Source organism: Gallinula chloropus (assembly GCF_964237585.1).
Source record: "Gallinula chloropus genome assembly, chromosome: 23".
Lineage (NCBI taxonomy): Eukaryota > Metazoa > Chordata > Aves > Gruiformes > Rallidae > Gallinula > Gallinula chloropus.
This window is the reverse complement of record NC_140108.1, coordinates 7242917-7269006: the sequence shown is the minus strand read 5'-3', so window position 1 is coordinate 7269006 and position 26090 is coordinate 7242917. Positions and strand designations below refer to the sequence as shown.

General features: G+C 54.7%; 1 protein-coding gene across 1 annotated transcript; it reads right to left on the bottom strand.

Moving 5' to 3' along the window:
• Positions 1-1181: 1181 nt before the first annotated feature.
• Positions 1182-24334, bottom strand: PLEKHN1 (pleckstrin homology domain containing N1). Its single transcript, XM_084274523.1, is given in 17 exon segments — positions 1182-1541; positions 1937-1985; positions 2232-2375; positions 2379-2444; positions 3160-3312; positions 3861-4091; positions 4622-4816; positions 5364-5518; positions 5960-6029; positions 10147-10227; positions 10626-10775; positions 12114-12238; positions 15256-15343; positions 16523-16603; positions 16950-17099; positions 22323-22422; positions 24204-24334. Coding segments are annotated over 17 exon segments (2112 nt in total). The 5' UTR covers positions 24284-24334; the 3' UTR covers positions 1182-1347.
• Between the last annotated feature and the right edge of the window lie 1756 nt (positions 24335-26090).

Here is a 26090-nt window from a genome sequence, read left to right as displayed (position 1 = left end):
CCTGCATTTAACCACATGATGGCGAAGAAAGAGAGAAAAGTGTTGGAGAAGAACGTGTATTGTGATTCTCTCAGAGAAATGCACCAGGGAACTTTCACAGAGAGAGGGAGGGACTTTCCCCTTTCCATACACTGCAAATGTTGCTGTCCCAGACCAATTAAAAAGGTGATGGTGACCATCTTCAAAGCCAAGGTGTTGATAGGAGCTCATGAGCGTGGCTGCCTCCCAGCGTACCATGTGTCTCTGGTGTTCCCTAGTGCAATTTTGTTCTGAATAAATAGATCCTTTGGTGGTTAAGTTATTAGATACAAATCTTCCCAAAATAAAAGTAAACCTGAAACAAAACAATAACAGCTAGAAGACCCAAACCAACACACACACACACTCACACATGCAGACAAGGCGTCCATTCTACAGCACTGAACGTCATCTGCAGCTGGAAAATTAAATAGATCTTCAGTTCTGCCACATTTACACGTTAAATACATATAATCCACTCAAACCTTTCATGTAAACTCTGTTGGATACCTTCTGTGAAACTAAAAAGTACATTGTCATATGTAGATATTCAAGTACAAAGAGCTCCTGGATTGTTTTGTTTGCACCGGTGAAAGACTGGAAATAGAGGTTTTGGTAATATGTTTGGTTTGAAGCCTCTTTAGGGAACAAAGGTTAAGAATTTAGAGCCTTGGGTTAAAAACATTTGGATTTGGGGCTGACCTTATATGTGCTAAAGGATCTGCCTAAGAGGCTGGAAAGTGATAGCACCAAGATTCTGTCTCTGGTTGTTTGTGTCCTGGTCCTGCTGCCGCTCTGGAGGGGGGAAGAGAGAGACTGCAGCCTGTGCTGGCATTGCACTGACCACTGGAGTGTTACAGCTGTACTGGAGTTTGGCTTGTAGTGGATTCTCTTCCTTCCCTCCCTGCCCAGATATTCACAGGCAGCATTTAGTCTGAGTCCAGTAATGTGCCAGAAGGGGGTGGGGGGGGAAAGGACACAGTCCCCTAAGGGGAATCCAGAGCATCCTTTCCAGGGAAGACCTTGGTAAACACAAGCCACTTGGCATATTTGCTGGCTGCACATTTCTTGGTTCCATCTGCCAAGGTGTCAGGCTTGTAACAGTGCACGGGGCTCCTCCTCCAGCTCTGCAGAGGCTGTCACTTCTGTGCTTTAACCCCATCCTCAGATTTAGGGGAGAAGTTTGAACTCTGGACTTGCCAGGACAGAGTTCTGCCTTTTGCAGAGCGGGGCCTCTCCCTTTGTTTCTATCCCTCAGGCTCCTCATCCTGAAGGGAAGCCCAGTGAGAAAAGAGCCCCGGGGCTTTTCCATGCTATGGAGTCCTTCCCTCAGGCCTGGTAAAACTGCTGGCCAGGTGCTGGGGAGGTGTGCAGGGTGTCCAGCTCCTTTGCCTCAGCTTCCCACAGGTTGTCGTAGCTGAAGTCGCTCTGGAAGCTCTGGAGCTCAGCATAGTCATGGTAGGTTTCTGAGTCATGGTGTGAGCAGCCGGCCTCTGGAAGGTCGTACATGACGATATTCCCACCTGTGGAGACACAGCCCATGCACTTGGAGAGCTCACAAGCCAGCTGGTGCCTGCAGACCCCTTTGCCAGCAGTTAATACATGAGGGCAAATAAAATTTACAGCCCAGATGCAGCTAGACCTGAGCAAAGCAGTGGAAGCTACAAACCACACGGGTGACAGGTAGCCAGAGCCAGTGGGCAGCGAGTGGAAGCCAAGGTGACTGCCTCCACCAGACAGGAATGGCAACAGCCACAGGCCCACCACAGGGAAGCAGGAGGAAGGAGGGGCATGCACGAGTCCCCGCCATCCCTCTCAGCCCTGATTAGGGTGATGCTTATGGAGACAGACAGCTGGATGCTTATGGAGACAGACACTGATGGGCTGCAGCATGCCAGCACCCTCCCAAGAGTCTCACCTGACAGCTGTGACAAAGGGCCCAGATGTTCATCTTGCAGAGAAGAGACCTGGAAAGCGAGATGCGCTGATGAAGATGTCATAGCACTGTGTGCCTGGGATAAAGCACACCAGGAATCGCTCCTCTCTTGGTTCCCCCATCCCAGCTCCCCAGGAAGCACCCACCACAGAGCGAAGGGCTCAGAGCCCTGCAGTGACTGACCACCCTGCCAGCCCAGGGAAAGGCAAGGCGGGACCCCCCATCCCTGTGTGTTCCCCTGCAGCCTGCACAGTGTGGGCTGCATTTACAAACTCACATCTTCAAGATAAGAAGCATCGGCAGGAGGACGCATCTGGAGGCGGCAGGAGGTGCTGGGGATGCTGTAACTCGGAGCCACAGGCACCTCTCTGCCGTGGCTGCTGGGCAGGGGCTGGCAGTTCCTCTTCTGCAGAGAGAGATGTTAAGCTGCTGACATGCCTGGGCACCAATTTGCCTCTAATGAACCTGTCTGTCTGTGAGACTGCAGGAACTTAACCAAAACAAACTCCATATTTGATACTGTTATGGAGAGTTGGGGAACACTGACTAACCCAGCCCTGCTGACCTACCAGACTGAGGCAAACCAATGTTTTCTGCTTACCAAGAAAATTCTACTACATCCCAGCCCTGAAGGCCTTAGATGGGAAAGGAAGGAAGGAAGAATGGCTGTGGGTCCCTTGCAGTGACCCACAGTGCATGGAAGTTGGCCAGATGTGAAAGCAGAAGGGTGAAACCTACTACTTGGGAGACAAAAATGGAGCAAGAACAGCCAGGAGACCTCTCCAAGGGAAGGGAGGACTTCAGCAGCATGGGGGATGCCAGCCACAGACTCAGAAACAGTCTTTTCCCAAGAGATGTGCAAAACTAGCCTTTAAAAGGCTATCAGAGCTGGAACTTTTGGGGGTGGATGAAGTTGTCTCTGTGTCTGACTCATCCCTAGTTTCTGTAGGCTGGATCACATCTCTGTCTCTGCCTTTGGCACCCGGTGATAAGACAGGGGAAACCTGTTCCCCTCTGACTCTGTCCTGGCTTGAAAAAAACACCAGGGAGAGAACTATGCTGTGCCCTGCCCCTCCCCAAAACGCACGCCTGGCGTTTCCACAACCCCACTCGGGCAGACAGCAGGAAAAGAAGTGGCCTGAGGCAGGATTTCTGGAGCCAAAAGCCTGTGTGCTGAGTCAGGGCAGTAACCAGGCGCAGGGTACCTCTTCCAGGCGGCTGGAGCCTGCCAGGCTGCGGGCGCTGGGGGAGCTGGGTGTATAGGGGTCAGCGTACAGGGGGGAGCAGGACATGGCTGGCCTCTCCAGGGAGCTGGAAGCTGTCGAGGGCTGACTTCTCACCGAGCTCCATCTGTTCAGCTGAAAGGCAGAATTGAAACAGGAACATGACAATGCTGCTCTCTGCTTGCGATTCATCTCCGGGAGGGATCAGAGCAGGGGAATGTCCCGGCAATTCGTCCCAAATGCTGCTTTAGCCCTGAGGGATGGTGGGGCTGACTCGTCTGGCAAGGGGACTTCCCTGGGCGTAGGGCAGATGCACACTCAGTGAGGCTGAGGGGAGGGAAACGTGGCATCACACGCACTAAACCAGTGATGGAGACATGCTGGAAAGCCCTCAGAAGAGGCTCTGTCCTATGAAGTTAGAACACTCCTATTTGCAGAGCTCATGATGCCTCAGAAATCAGTTCCCAGGGCTCCAGGAGACATTGCTCCATTAACCTCACCTCCCATGGGCCATTTTCAAATGGAAACAGGTTTCAGACCTACTGAAAGGGGTGCTACATCTCCTGCTGCCAGCACAGCTACTCCTGCCAGTAGTGCTGTACAGAAGATGCAAACCATGCACCGGTTCCTCTTGGCACTTCCCAGGCAGGAGGGCAGCTCCCCCTGCATCCCAGCCCCCTTACACTGCTCATGTCCAGGTGTGGTGGAGGGTGATGCTGCGAGCTGCGTGCGGAGTACGGCTCGTTGTACACTGAGGAGAGGAGCTCGCCACCGGGGTTTTCGGGAATGAGGCTGCAGGTGGTCCTGTCCGTGTCCTGGCAGGGCAGCTGCTGGCCACAGGGTCCACATTTGCCCTTGGACTTCCTGGCGCTGCCTCCCCTCCGCAGGTCCTGCCAGTTGGCTTGTGCCAGGCACTGAAACAAGACAGCAGACCCCAGAGCTGTCTCTCTTGGGGCAAGCCCCAGGGATGCAGACCCACCTGCAGCCAATGCAAAGCACTCCCCTGCTATGGGGGGTGCTGGGGGCATCACGCTCGTGCATCAGCACGGTCCTGGAGCTGGGCTCAGGCTCCATGGATGCACATACCCCTGGATGTACGAATGCTGCATGGGCTCAGAGCAAAGGCCTGCTTAGCCCATCGCCTCCTCCCACCCATGGGCTTTTACTGTGGGATTTCCTGACCTTTGAACAGCCCCGTTTGCCCTTTTGCAATCTGCACAAACAGTCCTTAGGCAGGGTGCAGGCCTGAGCCGGCACCTCCAGCAGCCTTTTCCTTTATGGGCAATGCCAGAGCTGAGCCAGGGCAAACACAGGCTCCAGGCATGGATTCGCTATGCAAACACTGACCCCAGGAGCTCAGCTCATCCGGGCACCTGGACAAAGGTGCCCCATGTGTGTCCCTGTCTGTCCCATGTGTGTCCCAGGCTTTTGGGGACTCACTTACATTGAGCGGCTGGGAATAGGCAGAGGAGATGGGATCTTCAAGCAGCCTGCTCTCGGGCATCGGCACGAAGGGCTGTCCATCTGGGAGAGAGCTGCTGTTCTGGGAGACGTGTGGTAAGGTGGCCACTCTCCCTCCCGACGCCCAGGAGTTTGTACGGCCATCCGAAGTGAGCGACCCTCTCCCGCTGCTGGCAAACTAGATAGGGGGGAAGAACAGCACATAGGAACAGCCTTTGGTGTGGCTGCAGGCACATCCCCCCCAAGCATCGCTGGGCCAGCCTGGCGCTCCATCCCACACGCTGGGATCAGGCCTGGAGCTGGGCTGCACATGCATGGCCAACAGCTGCCCCAGGAACCGCACCCAGGGTGAATGATCAGGGCTCAGGAGAAGGGTGCTCAGGCACCCTGACCCCATCCTGGCTCAGTGCTGGCAGTGTGGGTCCCCCCTTCCTTGCAGGACCCTGTTACTGTCCTTGTGCCAGCATCCCACTGCAAAACGCTGTCAGGGTCTATGGCCAGGGCTCTGCTTTTGAAGGAGCTTCACATTATATCTACCCATACAACATAAAATAGGGCTCCAAAATTATTCATGGGGATCAGCAACTTCCTGTCAGCCTTCGAGCAGGGGACTTGAAGTAAAGTCTGTTGTGTCACAAGGGTGCTCACCCATGGCCAGAGATAGGATGGATGGGAGTCCTGGGAGACATCTCCTGATGACCATGCAAACCCACATCATCTCTTACCTGGCCAGGGTGTGGCAGCTTTGATCCTGAGAAACTCTCTGATCCAGAGAGGGAGGAGTCGGCGTTTCGAAACTGGGCTGTTTTGAGGCAGTAGAGCCACTCCTGGTAATCATCGTAGCTGCGGCAGATCACCCGGATGGAATTGATCAGCCGGCCTGTGAAAACACCCCTCGCTGCTGTCACTGCCTTGGGTCTGTGCCGCTTCCTTCGGAATCCCCCTGCTCCATCCCCTCCCCATGTTCTCCCGGGGTCTGGAGATCCTGACACCGGTGCAGGGACAACAGGAACTGTGCTGACCATGTGCACCATGTCAGACAAACACTGGCCAGACCTATGCAAGGAAGAACCTGTGCAGCCACACTGGGACCAGCGCACGCCCGGGTGTGAGGGCTGCTGCTGGCTCACAGCCTCTCCTTGCCAGCAAAGCCGAGCCCTGACAAACCCAGATGATCCAAGACTTCCAAGCAGTTCAGTTCACCGAGCTTGGGTGCCGATGTGAACCAGCAGAGCCAGGAAGATGGCCACAGCAGCTTAGCCCAACCCCAGAGACCTCCGTGGCTGCTGCCAGCACACCCCTTGGCATGCCGGACACGCACCTTCTATTAAAAAGGAGGTTTTCTCGTTCTCTTCAAAAAGCACTTGGATGGCGTTGAGTGGCAGCTCGCCCTGTCGAGAGAGAAGCAGGCTTAGGACCGCGCAGCTCACAGCCCGTGCGGGGAGGATGCCCCGGGCTGTCCCTGCCAGCACCTGGCTGGTGAAACTCTGCTTCTGCAGGGGCTTTCCCACCAGGGGATCCAAGAGGCTTTAGGAGCCCGCTGCAAAGTCTTGCCAGCTTAGCTGGAAGGGCGAGGAGGGAAGCCCCCAGCGCAGGGCCAGCAGTGAGGACAGGGCAATGCGAGCAGGAGCCCAGCTGCTTGTGGTGCTAAGTGAGGGGCAAGGTGCAGCTCATCCTTGCTAGCAATCCCCTCTGCAGGGAAGGGGAAGCTCAGCATCTAAATCCCCTAGGCTAGGTTTGCAGGAGATGAGAGGTACCCAAGCTGCTGCTGTTCTGTGTGAGGACTTGGGTACCTCTGCACTTTCATAGGTGTGGGGCACAGGCACAGTGACAGCTCAGTCTGCAGCAGACTGACTCAGCCTTGTCCCGATAATCTCAGCCTCCCTGCTCACAGCTCGCTCTCCCACCACCAGCCTTATCACAGGAATGATGCCTCGGAAGCCAGCGTGACCGCACGAGCCGTTTCTGTGAGCTTTGTTCTTACAAAGTCCCTCTTGAGACCTGAGCTTGGAAAGACACTCCCTCCCTTCTAGCTCTGTTTCCAGCAGTTTCATGGCTGATTTCTCTGGGACATGGTCCCAAACAGGGGTTTAGTTGCTGGGTTGGCACTTCCCAGCCTTGCACACAGGAATGCCCACAATCCCTACCCTGCAAAGTCTTAACAAAGATGGGCTCGAGCTCTGTAAATGCCATCCTGTGAAACTTGAGCTCCTGTGCTGTGCAGCCCATTTGTGAATGCCACTCCTGCCACAGGAGCAGGGTTTGCTCCTGGCAGGCACTGCACGGATGTTCCTGTTAGCAGGGAGCTCAGGCAGAGAAGCTAAAGCACCCTGTCCCTGGAAAAACGAGTTAGAAGATACCACATGCCATTACCCCCAAGTGCAATAGTGCCTGTGCATCCACCACTGTCCTCTCTGCCATCACCCTGGTGTCCCTTGGTCATCCCTGCCTCTGCCTGGCTGTCAGTCTGTATCGGGACCAGGTCTCCATCCCACTCTGTGGGATGTGTAGGGACAAGCTGTACCAAACCTCTGGCACCCCATCCTCAGCTCAGCACCAGAGCCCTGCTCTGCTGACTGCTGCCAGACGTCCTTTGGTGTCATTGCTGACAGGCAGTTTAATTCTCCGTGATGGGCAACCTGGCAGAAGGCCTTGTCAACACTGAATTCGGATCGAGGTCTCTTCTTTCTTAGGGGCTCCCCAAGCTGAATTTTCCTTACATAAATGGGACAAGAACAGCCCTGGGAGAGTAGCTGAAGCAGATTTTGCACTGGAGCCACCTCACAGGTTAGCTTGTTGCCTTACTTCTCATCTCTCTTTGAGCAGGGGAAACCAAGGTTCTTTCATAGTTTCTTTGCTCCTTGAGTGCCTGTCCCCCTCAGCAGGATGTGACCCCAAGCATCACTGCAGGCACGGAGCACCAGGCAGGGGCAGCTGGTGGCAACAGCTCTGGAGCATCTCCTGGCCAGGATGGCAAACACAGCTCTGGGGAGAGCTCAGGAACCGGATTTCCCACTTCAGCCCACACTCCCCCATGCCTGGCAGTGGAGGAAGCACAGGAAGTGTGAGCAAAGCCCCGTCCTTTAGTCCAAAGTCCTCCCAAGAGGTGCGGTGCTTTGGGATTCGGTTGCCTAAGCTTATGGGCTACAAAACAAGGCACCCAGCAGAAACCCCTCATCACGTCCTCACTGCAAACAGGGAATATTGCTGCTGGGCCAGCTTTGCCACGAGGAAAACGTGGAGCTCAGACAGGTGTCTGCAGTTCATGCTGGCCAGCTGCCTCTTTGCAATAGCCTGTGGGCACACACCAGCTTCTGTGGCGTTTTCCTGCACCAGAAGTGATTCATGAGCTGAGCAGAGCAGGAAGGCTGACCTTGGGAGCGAGAGCTCACGCTCCAACAAATGGACTTTGACGCTTTGGCTGGTGCAGGTGCTGCCAGACTGTGTGTGGATGGTGCCGGCACCACCTCCTCCTGCCACTCCTCAGCTCCCCGGCACATCGCAACAAGGACGAGTGCACAGGGCTTCCCTGGGTTCCCGGTACCCCATCCTCCCTCAGGCAACTGCCCCCCTGTCTCCTGGAACACCCAGGGCTAGAGTCCCACCTCGGGAAGCACAGTAGCATCCCACAAACACCGCACGTCAGCCATGGAGAGCCCCTCCGGCTTTCCCCAGGCATGGTGGGAACCTCCTGTCACCCCAGCAGCTTCCTCCCTTGCTGAGTTACGCCTCGCCCAGGGCCTTTTCCCACCAGCAGTGAGCCAGAGCCCGCTGCTTTGGGTGAGCCCCGGCCCAGCAAGCTCAGCCCCTGCCTTCCCCTTCCCCGTCCCACACACAAACTTGGCAGCAGCGGCTCCTGTGGTTTGTGTGCAGCTGAAGAACAAAAGGGCCGGGCTATTCCTTCACACACAAACCGTAGGGCTCAGCATCTGCTTGCAGGGAAGGGAAGTTAATTTGCAGAAGCCCTGGGAGAAGGCTCCTGTGCCCTGACATGCCTGTGGAAAATCAGGTTCCCACCGCAGTGTCACAGGCTGGTGAATCACCTCCTCCTGCCCTCAGCTGCAGAGCCTGCCATTACCCCAGCGAGCGAGATGCCTGGGGACCCACGCTCGTGCACCGTGGGAAGGGAACATTGCACGGACAGGGCAGACAAATCTGGTTTAAGATTTCAAAAGAGATGAGTTAATCTGAGAGCCCAGCCCGAGGCCCCCGTGAGCGGTGCCCCATTCCCAAGAACTGCAAACAACATGTTCCCGAAAACAAGCTCTCTCTGAGGTGTGTCACACAAGCCACCAGCTGCTGGAAGACACCCTCCGCTGCTCTGCTGGTGATGGAGGAGCTCTGACTGGTGGCTGTCCCTCCTCACTATGCTTCCCATGGCTGGTGCAGCCATCTTCTCTGCCCAGGGAGGTTTTCCTAGGGGTAGCCCTTGAATTAAAAGCAGCCTGCACAGCTCAGGGCCTGGAGATCACGTTAAGAAGGACCCCGGTGAGTTCACACTGAGTTCCAAAGCCCTCAATCCCTGCAGAGTTCCCTTGCTGCTGGCTCCTCTCTCAGTGAAGAAGGAGCAGCTCGGATGTGCTCTGCCATGTGCCAGTGGTGCTGCACCTGCATGTGCAGAAACAGCTCAGTGCTCTTTTGGGCATGCTGGTTCTACCAGGGGAAAACAGGGCCAGAAAGCACAGGGCTGTTAAGCAGCCATCACAGTGATGCCTAAGATGGATGTTGGCAATCGAGTTTTGGGGCCGTTCAGACTGCAGGCAGCTCCCAGGGCCCACAGTGCCACTGCCCACCTGTGCTGGGGCTCCCAGCATTGCTCCTGTGAGCAAAGACACACCAGCGTGCTACAGAAGCTCATCTCACACCCCCTGGGGCACTCAGGACTCCGTGCCCTTGTTGGCCCTTTCGCTGGCATGCCCAGGAGTTGCTCAGGGCCCTTGCTCCAGAGGGGAAGAGCTGGAAACGTGGGGCATGAGCAAATGCAGGGCACCAGCAGCAGCCTCTCCTTTCTGCCTGCCAGCCAACTAACTGCCTTCATCCTTCCCCACGAGCATCAGATGTGATGCCTGGTTGCTACCTGCTTTCAAGTGGTCCCACAGAGCAGGGCCTGGGAAGCCAAGCTCCCCCCGCCCCCCCCAGGGTGCTCTCTGGGGCTCTTCCAGCTCCCGTCTCCAGCAAGCGAGCCAGGCTCTCTGCCAGCATAACCACACAGAAACATGCCAGCCTCCCTCCTCCCAGAGACTCAGATTCCTTGGCAGCCAGCTCCTTTCCCACCCGGCTTTTGTAGGAGGGCAAGGTGTTTCTCATGGGAAGATAGCTTGCACCATCCCTCCGCCTGCTGCTCACCTGCCAGCTGGCAAGGGCACAGCGTGCAGGGAAAGCCCTTGCCAACATGAGGAGCATGAGGGAGCCTGGGTGGAGGGGAGCAACAAGCCAAAGAGATGCTGAAACAGCCACTGTGAGGGGTTGGGTGGGAGAGAGCAGGAAGGTGCTCCGAAATGGACTTACCTTAAAGCAGAGGCTGTTGCGCTCTTCAGATACTATCACCAGGGTGGATGGGTAAAGCACCAGCAGCCGGTCGTGCTGCTCCTTGGAAAGGAAAGAGGAAGAGGGATCCCTGTGAACACGCAGACAGGGCTCAGGTCTGGAGAGCCCTTTGCTTTGCTTCTCTGACAGCAGCCTGAGGCAAGGGCTCTGCTAAACGCCGAGCTGCTTCCCTGCAGCCAGGCTCCACGGGAGGTTCCTGACAGCTGCAGCTGCCAGCCTTCTCCTGCAAACACTTAGGCACGTGCTGTCCCTAAGCACCACCTCTGAGCCACAGAGAAGTAACAAACCCGTTTTGATTTATCAGGATGGGGGTAAAAGGACCCCTCAGGGCCCCGTTGGGTTAGTGGCAGCAGGTAGACAGGACCTGCACCAGTCACTCCATCCCTCGCCTCCTCCAAGCCATGCTGATGGAAGGGTTCCTCCCCAGAGATGTGTCCTACCTGGAAAGGCAGATGCTGAAGCTTCACTCTGGAAACACAGAGGACATCACCTAGGGATTCCCGCTGGGTCCCTTTCCACTCCTGAACGGGCATGTTCTGCACGGACCACCGCAGCTCCTCCTTGCCCATGGAGCTCTGCTTCCAGTCATCCTAGGGACAGGAGCAGAATGAGCAGGGTAGACGTGGCCTCGCCTCAGCGCCCAGCAAGCACATGGCCCACCTCAGGACACTTTTCAAGTGTGGCAGAAACAGGAAAGAGTAAATAAATCTGTGCAGGAGCCAGTTTTCCACCTGGGAGTGAATAATCATCCTTGGTACCTAGCATCATCTGTACATCGCCTTTCAAAGGGGAATACCCCTGGTTTACAACTGGGGAGAGGGAGACAGGAGGGAAGTCAAACACCCTGCAGGGACTGGAGGAGAAGACACGTCTCTTGAATCTGGCCCTGTTTTTCAGGCCTCAGTTCCAGTCTTCTCTTTCAAATGTTTTGTAAACTCTGGATCATTGCACAAGCAGCCCACTGCACGAGAACTCTGATGCAGACCCACACCCCTGACCCTTCAGAGGCTGTGGTGCTGGCACCTCTGGGTCCCTGGTTTCCCTTTCAGCACCAGCCTGACAGCCCCCCCACCTCGCACACCCTTTCTTACCGCGCCCTTCCCTTGCAAGAGGCTGCACAAACGTCAAGCTCCAACCTTAGAAGCTGTGCACGTGCCCAGCAGGAATGCAGCGAGCTGTTGTCAGGCCTCAGCGGTACTGAGCACCCCTGGGGTTGCTTTCGGACTGGAATCCTCCATTCCCTCCTGTGCTCGTTGCACGGACCTAAGCCCCTGAGGATGTCTGAACACAAATACACGGGGCAAACACACCGTGTCTGTCAACGTGAGCAACTTGCACGTCTATCCATGGCTATTTAGGGGAGGTGGAAGAACTAAAGGAAGGGAGAGTGAGGTGTGTTGCCCAGGGCCAGCTCTAGGCACTGGCAGGCAGACAGCAAGCAGCCAGGGTCACACACAGCATCTCGCCCTGCTGCTGCCCTGGCGAGGCTGGTTGGTGCTGCTGGCACAGAGGGGCCGTTGCCACATGTTGCCAGGGCTGAACTACAGCCCCTGCACAGCCCTGGAGGGATTAAGCCTGGAGTTACCTACACACCTCCTTCCAACATTTGGAAAGAGCAACAGGCACAGCAAGGAGCATTTGGAAGTGGACACCAGAGCCCCTCCTCCCTTTCCATCCCCAGCCCTCTGCTCAAGTTCTCCAGCCTGGAGGAGGTGCCCAGAGCCCAGTGGGGCACGTGCGATTCAGGAAGAGGAAGGTGAGTGCCTGGAAGTGCATCAAAAATGGGTGAGAGAGGCTGGCTGCAGAGATTATTCCCTCTCCTCCCCCTAAACGCAGCAGGAGCAGTGCAGCATCCACACAAGTGATCCCAGTTGTTCAGCTATGAGTGCAGGAAATACCTGCACCCCTCACTGTCCCAAGACACCAACCTGAGAGAGGAAGGGCAAGCCAAGCTTTCCTCCATTCAGCTGGATCTGTTTCTCCAGGTGATAAAGCCACTGCTTCAGCTCTGACTCAGTGGAGCAGAACACAATAAGGGGATTCAGCAGAGGACCTAGGTATGCAAAACACAAGATGAGCTGAGCAGATAAAGGCACCAATTGCAGCATCAACAAGCAATCAGCTGCCCAGAGCTGTTACACACTTGGTACATTACACTGTGGGTTGCTGGTGAGTACTTTGCTCTGTTGACATGGTGCTCCAGCACCTTCCATGCATTGCCTCCCATCAGGCTGCTGCGGAGCTCCCCGGCACCGACTGCTCAGCACCCTCTCACCTCCTGCCCATGCCACCACAGCTAGCCCTGACCGTCAGTCACTTCTCAGCCCAAACCCAGGCCAAGAACCAAAAATCAACAGGTTTCAGCTCTGGAGGTCCCCATCACTTCACAAAAAACATCTCTGTGGGCAGAGACCATCACAATGTGCTACTGCCGGCAGCCCAACTCAACACAAACCTTCCAGGGGATTGCTTGGTTTCACTTTGGCCCTCAAGATGTGGAACATTGGGAGCTTTCTGACATTGTTTATTTATCGCTTCACAAACATAATCTGTGCCAGATAAGCTGAGGCTGCTCTCAGACCTACTCCTGAAGGGAGGAACAGCCCCTGTATCGTGTTGATTTTAATGTTTCCAGCTATCATTTGCTTAATAGCATGAGCAAGAGAGATCTCACACACCCTCTGCTACTCACTACAGTCATAACCTAGTGACATTAATAACAATTTCTGTCAGGCTGTAGACTGTATGTTATGATTAATAATTTACCAGTGAACTCATATTTACTTGGTGAATGCTCAGTAAGATCTGCCTTTGTGAGACTTGGAAGGATTCAGATAAGCGAGTACACCGGATAAGCATGATACTTTGCCCTTCTGTTGAGTCTTTCATCCCATAAATCCTGCAGAATTTATGAACAACAGTTAATTGAGACTTTGAAACACCTCTGTGGGGCAGGAAATGCGCTAATACAGAGGTGGGGAAACTGAGGCAGACACTCCCTGCCTTACTTTCCATAAATCAGGCCCATTACAGTGATAAGGTGTCCAGCATGACTGGGCATCCAAGTGTCTGCGTCACGTCACGTGTCAGGCCTACTCTGTGTCCCTGCGGCCCTGGAGTTCTCTGGCCTCCTCTCGCCTTCCTGCCTCTGCAAAAAAGCCATTCCCCAAGTCACAGAACTGCTAAGGCCACTGTAACGATGCTAGCATTATCTAGATACTCCGATAGCTTGAACACTCCCCTGGACAGCCAAGCCCTTGCAGACAGCAGGAATCTGCCTGGTTACAGGCATGACCTGTAACATGGCGCTGCTCCGCCGTGTCCCCTGAGGCCAGGCTTCAGGATGTATCCTGAGGGCTGTCACATCGCAACGGGGCTTCAAAAGAAGAGAAAACGAGAAGGGAAACTCCTGCCTGAAGCCTGAGCCAGGCCTGGAGCTCGTGCGAGGGGCAGCTGGGGAGCAGAGCCTGAAATGCTGCCGCTAACTCGGTGGCTGCCATTTCCCTCAGCCCCAAGGGCACGCCTGCGGCAGGGCCGTGACGCAGCCATACCCAGCAACCTGTGCTGTCCCTTCTGTCCTGTCCTTCCTCTTTCCCTGTGAATGCTGTGAGGGAAATGGGAGGCAAGAAAGCCCCTTCCCAGAGCAGCAGCAGTCTATTTGGTCTATTCCCACCCAAATGTCTCTGTCTGGAGACATTAAAAACACGCAGCAGCTGTAGGCCAGGCAGAGGTAACTCAAGGTGCTCGACAAGTTCATCAGCTCCTGATGTCCAGCCACCGGCTGCTTCTCCGTGGCAAGGGGATGCTGCTGGGCTTCGACCTCCCACTTCACCTCCACACATCCAGTGACTGGTGCCGGCATCTTCTGATGTACTGAACCACGCTGGAAATGCAGCTCATGGGGAACTACTGACGCCACGGGATTTCACAAGAGAATGGGGTTGTGTTTTTGTGTCTCAGAGTCATGAGATGAAAGACCTCCACGCTGACCCTGTGTGCAGCCATGGACAGGGCTCTTACCCCTTCTGTGCCTTGATTTCTCCCCCCTCTAGCAGGAAAATAAAACTGCTGCACTGATCTCCTGGCAATCTGCACCACCCCAATGTGGATGGCCCTCTCTAGCAGAAAGATCTTGGGTTTTTTCTTTCCCTAAGCAGGACATGAACCCAACAAAGCTTCAGGCAATTTTCCACCCAGCCCCTCTCCAGGGTGTTTTCATACAAGCAGAACAAGTCCACACCCCCCAGTGCAGATGCCCCTGATGGGTTTCGCCTGGGGGAAGCTTTCTGTCCTTTCATAGACTCCCCAAAAGCACTGGAGAGCCCTGCCTGGTACAGTGCAACAAGACCACTACTTGGCAGCCCTTAAAAATTAATGGGTCATTTGTACCAGCTCCTTTTTATAATTTATAATTGATGAAATCTTTTTGTTTCAGTGGCCATTGTATAACTTTCCCTCTGACCAAGGGAAACCAGAGCACGTAGGCAGTGGGACGAGGACACAAATGAGCCTTCTCGACTCTGACTTATTACCAGGTTATTTACTGACCTCATGCTTTAACATGCTCCTGGGGGTTTGCACCAGCCTGGCATTACTGGTAGAGGCACCTCAGCACCATTCCTCACCCTGTACGCTCGAGCAGTGCCAGACACAGTGCTGCACACACGCCTGCTCAGCATCACACCCTGGCCTCAGGGTTTTATACAGTGACAAGAGCTGGGAGAAGTTTTCTTCCATGCCTTCATTTAAATGCAGTGCACAAAGAGCAAATGAGTGGAAAAAGCTAGGGATTGTCACAGTGTGTCCAGAGCACTAACCAGCACAGGAGTATCCTTCCCCAGTCCCTTCCCTGCCTGCAGCCCTGAGCATCACTGTCCGTCCGGGTGTTTAGGAGCAGGGAAGCCTTGAAGGGGAAGATGCTGGGAGGAAGAGCTTTGGCTCCCTGCAGCCTCTTTTCACAGTGTGGTTCTTTCTCTGGGAGTAGGTGAGAGCAGGATCAAGAGCAGAGCTGTGATTCAAACATTTAAACCCCTTCTGTTCTCTGTTCAAAGCAAACGAAGAGGCACCAACCTGCGATGCGGAACGCGTGCTCCTCCTGCCCAGTGCTCTTCCCAGTCTCAATTTCACACACGTTCAGCTCTTTCAAAGGCAGTGTTCCCTGTGTAAGGAGAACACGTTGTTATTTTGGGGGCAGGCTCTGCAATGAATGCCCCTTTGCTCTAGGTGACTGGGAGCCCAGGCTCAGCACCAGCAGGTTGCTGTGGCTCACAGTGTTAGATGGCAAATCATTGCTCTGTGGGGAAACACTTGGGGCTTCAATCCAGCACAATCCCCAGAGGAGGAAGGTTCAGCAGCTCCTGGGGTTCCGTGGTGCCAGTACACCGCAGTGATCAGCTGCTGTGCTGGCAAGAACCCTTCCTTTATATTCCAAGTATTTCAAGTTCTAAAAGAAACCTCAGCCAAACAATGCTGATTTCACACAAGAAAGCCCAGGAGATGACAATGACCAAAAGAAAAGCAGAATAAAACTGTCCAGTTTCTATACTCCAGTTCTTTGGAGTCCTGGAGTGACAAAGCACAGGAAGAGATGACAAGTTTGTCCTCCCTGTCTTGGGCTTTCTAAACAAGAACTGTAAAAGATGCTAATTGCTGTAATGTCTAGGGGCTGGTACCAGTATATTAATTCCTTTTTAATTCCTGTATAATTAATAATATAAGGAGCTTTCTATAAAAGCAGACGGGATTTTGTAACACTGTTCGCACCCTGACGTGTGTCTTTCCAGTTGAAGGCCGACTTGCTGGATGACTTGAGAGACTGTATTGGCATATTGCATTAACCTCAAGTCACCTAGAGGACAATAAATCATTTCTGGAAGGAAGGAAGTTTACAAACACCTACAAAACATCCATGGCCAGTTTTAGTTACTCGCTCACACGGAGGGAGAGCACATTCAGGGCTTCCTGCTCGTTCTGTGGTGACTTCTTGGCTGTACATACAAAAAACAGCCTGTTGCACCAGGTTAAAACACTGGGATGAACTGTTTGCCCCAAAGCTGCCCTCAGCTTTTTGTTTCCACCCCCTCCCACATCTCTCTCTGCAGATGAAGAACTCCCCCTTGGTTCAAAGCCAGGGCCAACTCCACCACTAGCACTGAGGCCAATGGGATTTTGAGCTTGGCATCCATAGGAAGGGACTTGCTGAGGTCACCAGGGGGAGGCCAGTGGAAGCCCCAGGCTCAAAGCCCCATGTCCTGCCCCATTCCTTCCACCCAGTGCCCCCAGTTTGGCCACACTGCCCAACTCCCCAGTGCCCTGGCTTGTCTGGGAGATGCCCTACCTGATAGGTGAGTCCATTGGAGCCCACAGACTGGAAGTACAAGTAAGACTGGAACAGCTCCAAGAAGCAGTCATTCACCTCCTGCAGAAGAGACATGTTTGGGGGGTTATCTCAGGACACCTTCCTCCCCTCCCAGCTTTCCTCTGCATCTCAGACTGATCCATGCATACAAAAGCCAGCAGCCTCTTATCCAGTGGCCCCCTCCACATCTCTGACCAGATGGCAGCTGAGCACAGAAGCTCCATCCCCACTGGGATGGGAGCTGGTGGGCACCATAGCACCCATGGCAGCAGGTGCCTGGGCCAGGCAGTAGCCCAAGGAAGTGTCTGTGAGTCACGTTTCCCAGAATCACACTTTACTTCCCAGTTCTGCAGAGTCACTCCACGCCTGGGAAGAGAAACGCCCACAAGCAGGTGCTGCAGCTTACCTGGCAGTGCTGGAACTTAAACTTGACCTTGGAGTAATAGATCATTTGGCCCAGATTCCTGACAACTGTTCTCCGCCGTCCATTCTTCTTGAACAGGCTGGCCAAGCTCAGGTCTGAGCTTTCCTTCTGGTTCTCCTGGTTATGGATACTCTGTACAAAGGATTCAGGGAAAAACAGATCAGGGCCTGATGTCTAGAAGAGACATTCACATAATACCTTCCCAGAAGGGTTTCCTTGCTTAGGTGCCCTAGGCAGGGTCCCAGGCCAAGCTGTTTGTTGTTGGGTCTCCATGCCAGCGGGGGATTCGGTTACTGCTGGGAGGCTTGTCCTCCCTGGGCAGGGGGAGACACCGACCCAAAGGGAGGGTTTCTAGGTTGGGAAAAAGGGGGTGGAGAAGCACATTCTAGGGTCTCCCATCTCCATGGATGACCTCCTGCCATCCTAAGCAAAGTCCCTGGAACAAGGACCGACCAAGGCTAAGCAAACACAGCCTGCTGGGGTTAGTGGAAAGGTTTTCTTTGCTCTAGTTCCACCTGGATTGCTTGGCTCTCCCACCTGCTAAGAGCCCTTGGTTTCTCAAGGTGAAGTCTGGTGCCCAGGCACTTTGCAGGTAGTCCCACAAGCACTGAAGTAGCTGTGAGGCTCTGAGTCCTGAAGCTGCAGCAAGAGCCGGGGAGAGCAAGGGGTAATGCAAGAGGGAGATGGCACTTGGGGCTGGGGGTTCCCTTCTTTCCTCCCTCTGGCTATACAGAAATTCTTCCTTCTGTGTAATGGCACAAACCCTCTTCCCTACAGCACTCTGCTGCTCACAGCCTGGCGCAGCTGTTGCACTGTCCGGATACGGCATAAATTCCAGGGGTGAAAAGCTCTGCCTCCAGCTTCCCAGGGGAGAAGGGAAGGGCTGTGTCCCAGCAAGACCATGGACACCACTGATGTCCCCCAGGTCATCCCCCCACTTGCATATCTGAGTCTGAAATGCCAGCTTTGTGAGACACGTCACAGACTCTGGGATATTAATTCCCAAAAGAAGGTGGGAGGTGCAGAGTCTGCCCTGGTGCTCTGCCTGCAGCCTGTGAGGCTGCCTCCGTGGGACCCCACTGCCCATACTGGTGCGTGCACTTCCCGGGGATGGTCCTGCCAAGGGCAGGGCGGTGCTGGGGCTGGGAGGCAGGGTGTAGCAGTGGCATGTGGCTCCCTGGGGTTCATATGTTCCTGTCCAAACTGCATTTCCAGGAATGAGCAGGGAGCAGGCTGCCAGGGTTCGGCGGGGATGGAGTGACAGCCCATCACCCCGCACAGCCAGGGGCTTCCAGCAGCCAGCGCTTCCCCACCACCCAACCTGCCCCCCAGTGCACCGTGCCAAGGAAACAGCTGCATAAGCCCCATGATAAATGAAGAGCCAGCAGAGCTAACCAGATCTGTCTTGCTGGGGCATCTGTGACTCACCCCTCCGGCATGAGATTAACCCCTCATGGCCATGCCAGGGACATCCGCAGCGGCCAGAGGGGAGCTGGTGAACTGGTGACAGGAGCCTAATGCTGTGGGGACCCTTTCACCTGTAAAGCTCAGGGGGGACCCCACTGAATTTAGACAACTCTCTTTAGGACACAACATCTTCCCTGCTCGGTCTCCCTCTGGCTTTTCCATCGGGCTCCCTGCTGTACCCACAAACAGGTACCCAGAGGTGGGACCTGCGGGCTGCTGATCAACCGACTCACAGGGAGGAGGCAGTTCTGTGTAGGGACAGGTTACGTCTGTGCTACAAACCCATATCAGAACAAAGAGCAACTGATCACCTGACAGCTGCAGCAGCAAAAGCAAAACACTGCTTGGATAAGAGCAGCAACAAGCAACAGGGAGGAGGGAAGAGGATAGAGTAAGGAAATTATAGAGACACAGCGATAAGCAGCAGTGCCCAGGCTACCAGCTGCCCAGGCCATGTCGCTGCTTGGAACGTGGCAGCCAAATTCTCCAGAAATAAGTAAGGCCCCATGAAGCAAAAGCAACCTGGGAGCTGGGAAGCCAAAGCTGTAGCTTTGGCAGCGTTCAGCTTATCCACCAGCTTCTGCAGGGATCCTACCAGAGTTGGGAAGGAAAGGGAGAACTTCCATTGCCACTGTTTGTGTGGCAAGAAATTAATTAAAGGGAGTATCTTTCTCTCCCAAGCAAGCATCTAGGACACCCAGCTTGTGTAGGTTTGCAGCAAGACTGAGCAGACAGCTGGATTTAGTGGCTAAGCTTTGGGCATCTCCATGGTCCTCATGGACAAAACAGGATCATTTCACTGAAATCTCCAGCCACCCTTCCAGCTGCTCCCTCAGCATCCCTGTCCACCTGTGCCACACCAGGTTTTGGAGCCCCAGAAATCTTATCACTCATGGTCAAGTATTGCACAGGACGAAGCAGGATGGCTCAGGTCCTTCGGGCAGGTAGTGAGGGCAGAGGAAGGTGCCACAGCTGCCACCTTGGATTCTGTGGTTTTCTCTCAGGCTGGGTGGTGGCACTGGGACACCATCCTGCCCAGGCCACAGCAGGAGCCTGGGGAGCTGGGCATGAGCTCATCTCTGCTTCCCGTCGGCGACTCCTGTGGTTTCTTTGTCCCCAGTTTGGAGAAGTTGGCTGACTGGGGCTGCCTCACGCTTTCTCACGCCGAGCAACAAGCCTCTTTAAGGTTGCTGGTACTTCCCATAAACGCCTTATCATCTGTCCAGGCACAGCAGACATTTCCCATGACATGGAAGACTTGCCTGAACCCAAACTCTGGAGAAAACAGCTCCTGCTGAATCTTAGGTGTCTCTGGGCTCAGACCTATAAGGGCATCCCTGAGATGGGCTTACAGCTACCAGCACAGCCTGCATCTGGCCGTCCCCCCCAAAATAGCACTGGAACCCCATGATGGAATCAGCTTTTTAAAAGGGTAGATAATGGCAGGACAAGGGGGATGGAGTGAAGCTGTGTAGCTCCAGGCCTGGAGGTTGGTGGCCCTGCCTGTGGCAGGGGATTGGAGCTCTGTGATCCCTTCCAACCCAGACCAGTCTGTGATCGTATGAGTCTATGTCCTGGAAGGTCAGGGACCAGCACTGTCACAGCCTCTTCCACGAGCATCACTTATATCCTTGGCCCACTTACCCCCCCCAAACCATGGGGATGCCTCAGCGTGCAGCCAAAATGAAAGGCAATGAGTGTGTGTCATCCCTCTGAAACCCTCCCCAGCCAGCCATGTGCTCCCCTGGCTGGAAGCCCTCTCTCTCCTCCCCCAGCCCCATCCTGCTCAGCACCGTTCCCGTTAGCTCAGCCCTCCCTCTGGCTTTGAGGCAAAGCAGGTCTCTGGGAACCTGGTTTCTGTCAGGGTTTGGAGAAGCAGCAGGTCTCGGGCTTCACAAGTGCCCTGACATGTTCGCTCGCTCTTCTCCCTCTGTCTCAGATTCCTCATCCTACAGGTAGAGCGAGTTAATAATTAACCTGCCCCAGCCCCTGCAGACCCCAGTGACTCCCAGCTGAATCACTGATCCTGGCAGCAGGAAGAGCTCAGCCTTGCGAGGCTGGTGCCCCGGGGCCCCAAAAACTGCTGTTTAATGATAAAATAAGCTAATGAGAGTTACCGCTCTTCTGGCACATCCTTTCCCCTCACTTTTGCCTTAGCCTTTGCAGGAGCCTTAACTGGGAAGTGTGGGAACCAGGACAGAAGGCAGGTGGGAGCAAAAGGCTTCGTGTGCCAGCCGCCCGTGGCAGGGTCCTGATGGGGGGGCTGGTTTTTAGGGATGTCACTTGTCCCAGTCCCAAACTGGCTGCCATGGCCAGCAGTTTGACAATCCCATCTCCTCTGGGATTGCATCAGAAGAGTATGATGCTGACAGCTCCTGCTTAATCTGGTCACCTCCTGCTCTTGGAGGTGTCCCTTCTGGAAAGAGGTGAATGGGACGAAGGCAAGGTTTTCTCCAGGCCACACAAGAAGCTTGTGGCTGAGCAGGGAGCCTGAATCTCATCTGCCCCAGGCGAGGGTAACACTTAAACAACTGCTCCGCCCTCCTCCTTTCCCTGAAGAGATCCCACACTCCTCTGTGCTCCCAAATGAACAATCTCCCAGTGACCTTTGATCTGTCAGCTCACAGGATTCGTTTTCCAGGGTTCATTCTCCAGGATCCGCTAACAGGACAGCTCTCCCTCCTTCCCAAGGGGAAGCATCCAGGGTCCATCTGGGGCTGGGTCTCGTCAAGTACCACCCAGCTCTTCCGGATGGAGCTGAGGCCGCAGGGAACCGTGCCCTCGCCACGTGCCCTCGACCTTCATTCACAAAGAAGGGGCAGCACTGTGAAACACTCCCAGTTCTGCTGTGTTTCCCACCTGTACAGCCCAGGATGTGTTCCCCAAGAGAGGGGTTGGCATTCCCCCACAGCCACCTCACAAGCCAGGAGTAGGATCCCAGTCCCACTCCTCTCTCATGAGGAAAAGCAAAGGGCCTTTGAGTTGGAAAGGGCCAATCTGGGAGCAACCGAATGGAAAAGGACCACAGGGTCCCAGCGTGTGGGGAGCAGACATTTGAATTTCCACAGCAACCAGAAGCACATTAGCAGGGCTGCTCAGAGCTAGGTCCTGCCTTACAGCAGGCCTTTGACCTCATCACCAGTGGAATCCACCTAACCAGCAGCTTGAAGCCCAGGAGATAACATCCTGCTGCTGACCCTCTCTGAAATGACCTCTGTCTAGCTGCATCATTCTGCCTCAGTTTCCCCCTTTTACCATACCCACACAGCCTACTTGCCGTGCTGTGGGGGTGATGCACAGCACAGCCCAACACACCCCTAAGCTTAGCCCACATCCCACCCAGAGGGACTGAGCTAACACACTGGGACTCATCACTTCATCTCTGCTTTCCCTGAGCCGTGCTGGGAAACGGGCCATATGGCCACAAGGCTGGTACGTGCCTGGGACAGACCTGCCCTTCCTGATTACCACCTTCCCAGGGCTTATTGCTAATACGCTGCCTGCTCCGTCTCATTCCAGCGTGGGAATGAATCATCCTACCTTTGAATGCTTGCTCTAGTTTTCCCTTCTCTCACAGGCAGAAGATTGAGAGTGAAGGGGTGCAGGAGATGCCCCTGCCATGCTGCCTGCTACCCTCACCCCATCACAAACATTTTGGCTGATGGCCAAGGTGTCCCCCTCAGCAGCTCCATGGGGACTGCGGGCAGCCAGTTCTGCTGCTGGGAAGGGCACAAGGCTCATCCTTTCCTGGGCTGCAGGTGTGACGTCCAGACATGGTACTAACCCACCCCGATCCAGACCCCCTCGTGCACAAGAGCTGTCCTTGGGGTTTGTGGGAATAACCCCTGGGAGCAGTGGGGAATGGGGGTTAGATGTGTTTGTACTTGCCTTTCCTGGAATATACTGCAGGATTTTGTCTGTGGTCGTATCTCTCTCCTGCCCTCCTTCTGTACCAAAGAAGCTGGGCAGTTTTTTCTTGCCATTTTGTCTACAGAGGGGAGAGAAAAAAACCCAAACAGAAATAAAACACACATACAAACACAGATCTAGGCTGAAGCACAGTGAATTCTGCCCAGAAATAAGGAAGCCAGAAAGCCAAGTAAGCAATCTGTCACGGGCTTTCTAATCATACCAGCAAAGGGCTGATAAACAGCCTGGGAGAATCAGAATGGGGTTTGTAGCGCACTTTGCTTTTGCATTTCTTTGCTTTTCTGTATGTCTTGGCCTCACAAAACGCTCAGCCAGGCTCACCCCTATCTCCAAATCAGCGTGGGGACCAGATGTTCTATTGCAAAACACAAAGACCAAATCCAGTCCTGACGACTATCCTGAAGCGTGGGGATGCGTGTGTACACACACACACACACACACACACACACGATGTACAGACACAGACAGGTTTCATTTCTCTCTTTGTGGCTTTCCTCTCTTTCCTTCCACCACCACCACCCCCCCCCCCCCCCCCCCAGCAAGGCCCCCAGCTTCTCTCTGCCTGCACACCATTAACAACCAGTCCCCGATGCCGTTTGGGAAGCACTAGGATCGCTTTGTTGGGACTTCCCAGCAGTTGCTCTCTCTTTCAACCAGCTTATGGCGTTTAGCTCAGCAGAACCCAGACTGACCTCCACAGAGAGCCCTGAGCATGGGAAGCCGGGAGTCAGTGGGACAGGAGGTGCTCTGGGGCTTGGCCACTGCGCTGCAGCTACCTGATGTCCACCCTCCTGGCCCAAAATTTCCCAAATGAGCCCTCTCTTTTACCCCACAGTGGCTCCATGGATCCCTATGGGTTTACTCCTGAGTTACGGCAGCACAGGAGACCGAGGGGACAGTTTCAGCATCTCCTGGTGCCTGGGAATCCCTCAGCCTAGCAGAGTTTCTAAGGTTTGTCTCAAAGTCCAGCGTGTACACTGAATCCAAGGTAGATGGGGTTGGTGGATTCACAAAGAACCATGCTGGTTCCCAACAGAGCTCCTTCCAGCCTGGGGTGCTCAGGACAGGGTGGGCTCTGCTTCAGGTGTGCTTGGGTACCAGCAGCAACACTGTCAGCACACTGATGGGAGCACGAGCAGCGGGATGGGCAGCACTCAGGGAAGGTTGCTCCACACTCCCCGTTTCACTCTATTTTGGGACAGCCACCCATCGCTGTGGTACCTGAGCACTGCCCCAGCCAGCCCAGCACCCAGATCCCCAGAGGACTTCACAGACATACACATCATGCCTTCCTTTAGGGTCTATGTAGGCAGATCAAATCACACTGAGCGGAGTGTTGGGATTTGGGGCTTTCTCCCTGAAGGGAGAGGAGTGGGAATGTTTTCTCACAGCACCACAACTCCAGCTGTTGTGAACACAAAGAAAAAACCCCCAACAATTGCAAGTGAAAACAAGGAGCGTCAGGCATTCCACACCTTGTCCTGCCTGTCCTGTAGGAAGGAGTTTGGGTCTTCAAAATGAAATGATTTCTCCTAGGGAGGGACAGTGCCCCTGGGATATACTCTGAGCCCTGGGATTCCCTCCCAGAAACTTGTGGTGGGCTGATCACATTCAGTGCTGCCCAGCACCCCGCAAAAAAATCCCAGCAGACCCCCAAAACCAGGCAAACCCCACAGAAACCACACATACCCCATCAAACCACGCAGCCCCCCACATAACTAGCTCCTGGGGTGTGGGGGGAGCAGGGCTCTGCTGCCAGCCCCGCTCTGCACCGGGCATCGCACCGGGAGACTCGGCACCCCTTGTAAAGCAGCCCAAGGGAAACGCCAGCCTACTTACTCTTTCTTCAGCGAAGGCTTCCTTCTGAAGGAGCTCCTGAGCCTGCCCGGGGCCTGAGGCACACAAGTTATGTTCCCCATGCCGGCAGCGACGGGAGCAGCTGGGGAGCCGCGGAGGTTTGTGCCTGTGCCGGGCGGGCAGACGCTCCCCTTCCGCCCGCGGTGACTCGTGTGGGTGTGGGCTCTGCGTGGCTTTCGGCCGAGGTTCCCCGCTCCTGCCCCGGCCCCTCTCCCCCGCCCCGCCGGGGAATGGCAGCGCCGGCGCTGGGAGGGGCGAGCCAGGTGAGCGGCAGCGGCCCCGGAGGAGGGCGGGCAGCCGGTGCCCCGGGGGAGCGCAGGCATCCCCCTGCCGCGGGCGGCAGCGCTGCCGGGGAGCCGGGCTGGGGCCCCGCCGCGACCCATGGGAGCCGGGCTGAGTCCTCGCAGGCTCTCTCGGAGAGTCGGGCTGGGTCCCCGCCGCGTCCCAGGGGAAGCCGGGTTGGGTCCTCGCCACTTCTCCCATGGGGAGCCGGGCTGGGTCCCCGCTGCGTCCCATGGGGAGCCGGGCTGGGTCCCTGCAGCCTCCCATGGGAAGCCAGGCAGGGTCCCCACCACCTCCCTCGGAAACCCCGTCCGTGTCCCTGCAGCATCCTATGGGAAGCCAAGCTGGGTCCCCACAGCCTCCCTCAGAGACCTGGCCCGGGTCCCCATCACCTGCCCTCACCCCCGAGCTCCTCTCCACGCCCGGTCCCATCTCTCCTTACTGGAAGCACTTCAAGCTTGGGCTTCTCTCGACTCACAGAGCGGTGCCCTCAAGGTGGACAAATCCAGTTTTTGACCTCATTATCCCTGGAAAGAGGAATGAACCACAGGATTAACAACCCAGCCGTGCCTAGGTGCCACCACAGCACCCTAACACTTCTCAGCAGCGAACAGGACGAAGCTGGAGCCCTTAATAAATGAGTCTGGAGCATTTTCCCAAAGGCAATCAACCACAGAATCACAAGGTTGGAAGAGACCTTTGAAGATCATCAAGTCCAACCATTCCCATCCTATGCTAAACCATACCCTAAGTACCTCATATACCCTTTTTTTGAACACATCCAGGGATGGTGACTCAACCCCCTCCCTGAGCAGCCTGTTCCAGGCCCTGACAACAACCGCTGTATGGTTCAGCTGGAGAACAAATGGATGCAGAGAGCTAATACCAGTGATTATTGTTTCAGGTTTCTCCAAGGCCTTCCAAAAGCTGCAACACAAAAGGTTGAATCAGTTACAAAGAACAAGGTAAACTGAAACAGATGGAATAAAATTGCAACAAACAGGGGAAAGCTGGTACTGAGCTGGTGAGGCTCTATCAAGATGTGGCCCTCTACATAGTGCCAACTTGTACTGGAATCTAGGAATTACGGAAAATTGATAAAGGAAGCAAAGATCACAAGGAGGTGTGTACACCCAGCAAAACTAAACGGGGTATTTTTAGAAGAAACTATGGAATTTGCAGAGAAACTCCATAATTTAATGGGCTGCCGATGTTTCCATGGGTAATTATGGCTTTGTCAGTGGATACTGATTCCAAGGAATGTGATGCAATAGCTGTTAGGGAGTTTGATTAAGAATTAAAGGAATAGAAGGTAATTAATACAAACAACTCAAGGTTATGAGGATTAGATCTTGTCAAGCTAATTTGCTATCACATTTGAAAAAATGAAAAGATATTCAGTTAACATAAATATTAGCACTGATCTAAGAAACTACTGTGAGTCACACACCTCTTAGTGAGACCCTGAAACCCTACAAAGACCTCAGGATCCACAGCTCTATTGCAGACTGGCCAGCCAGGGAGAGGGAGCAGCAAATGTGACTGTTCTCCAGGAAGAGCATTTCCTCTGGGTGCTCCAGGTCTTGT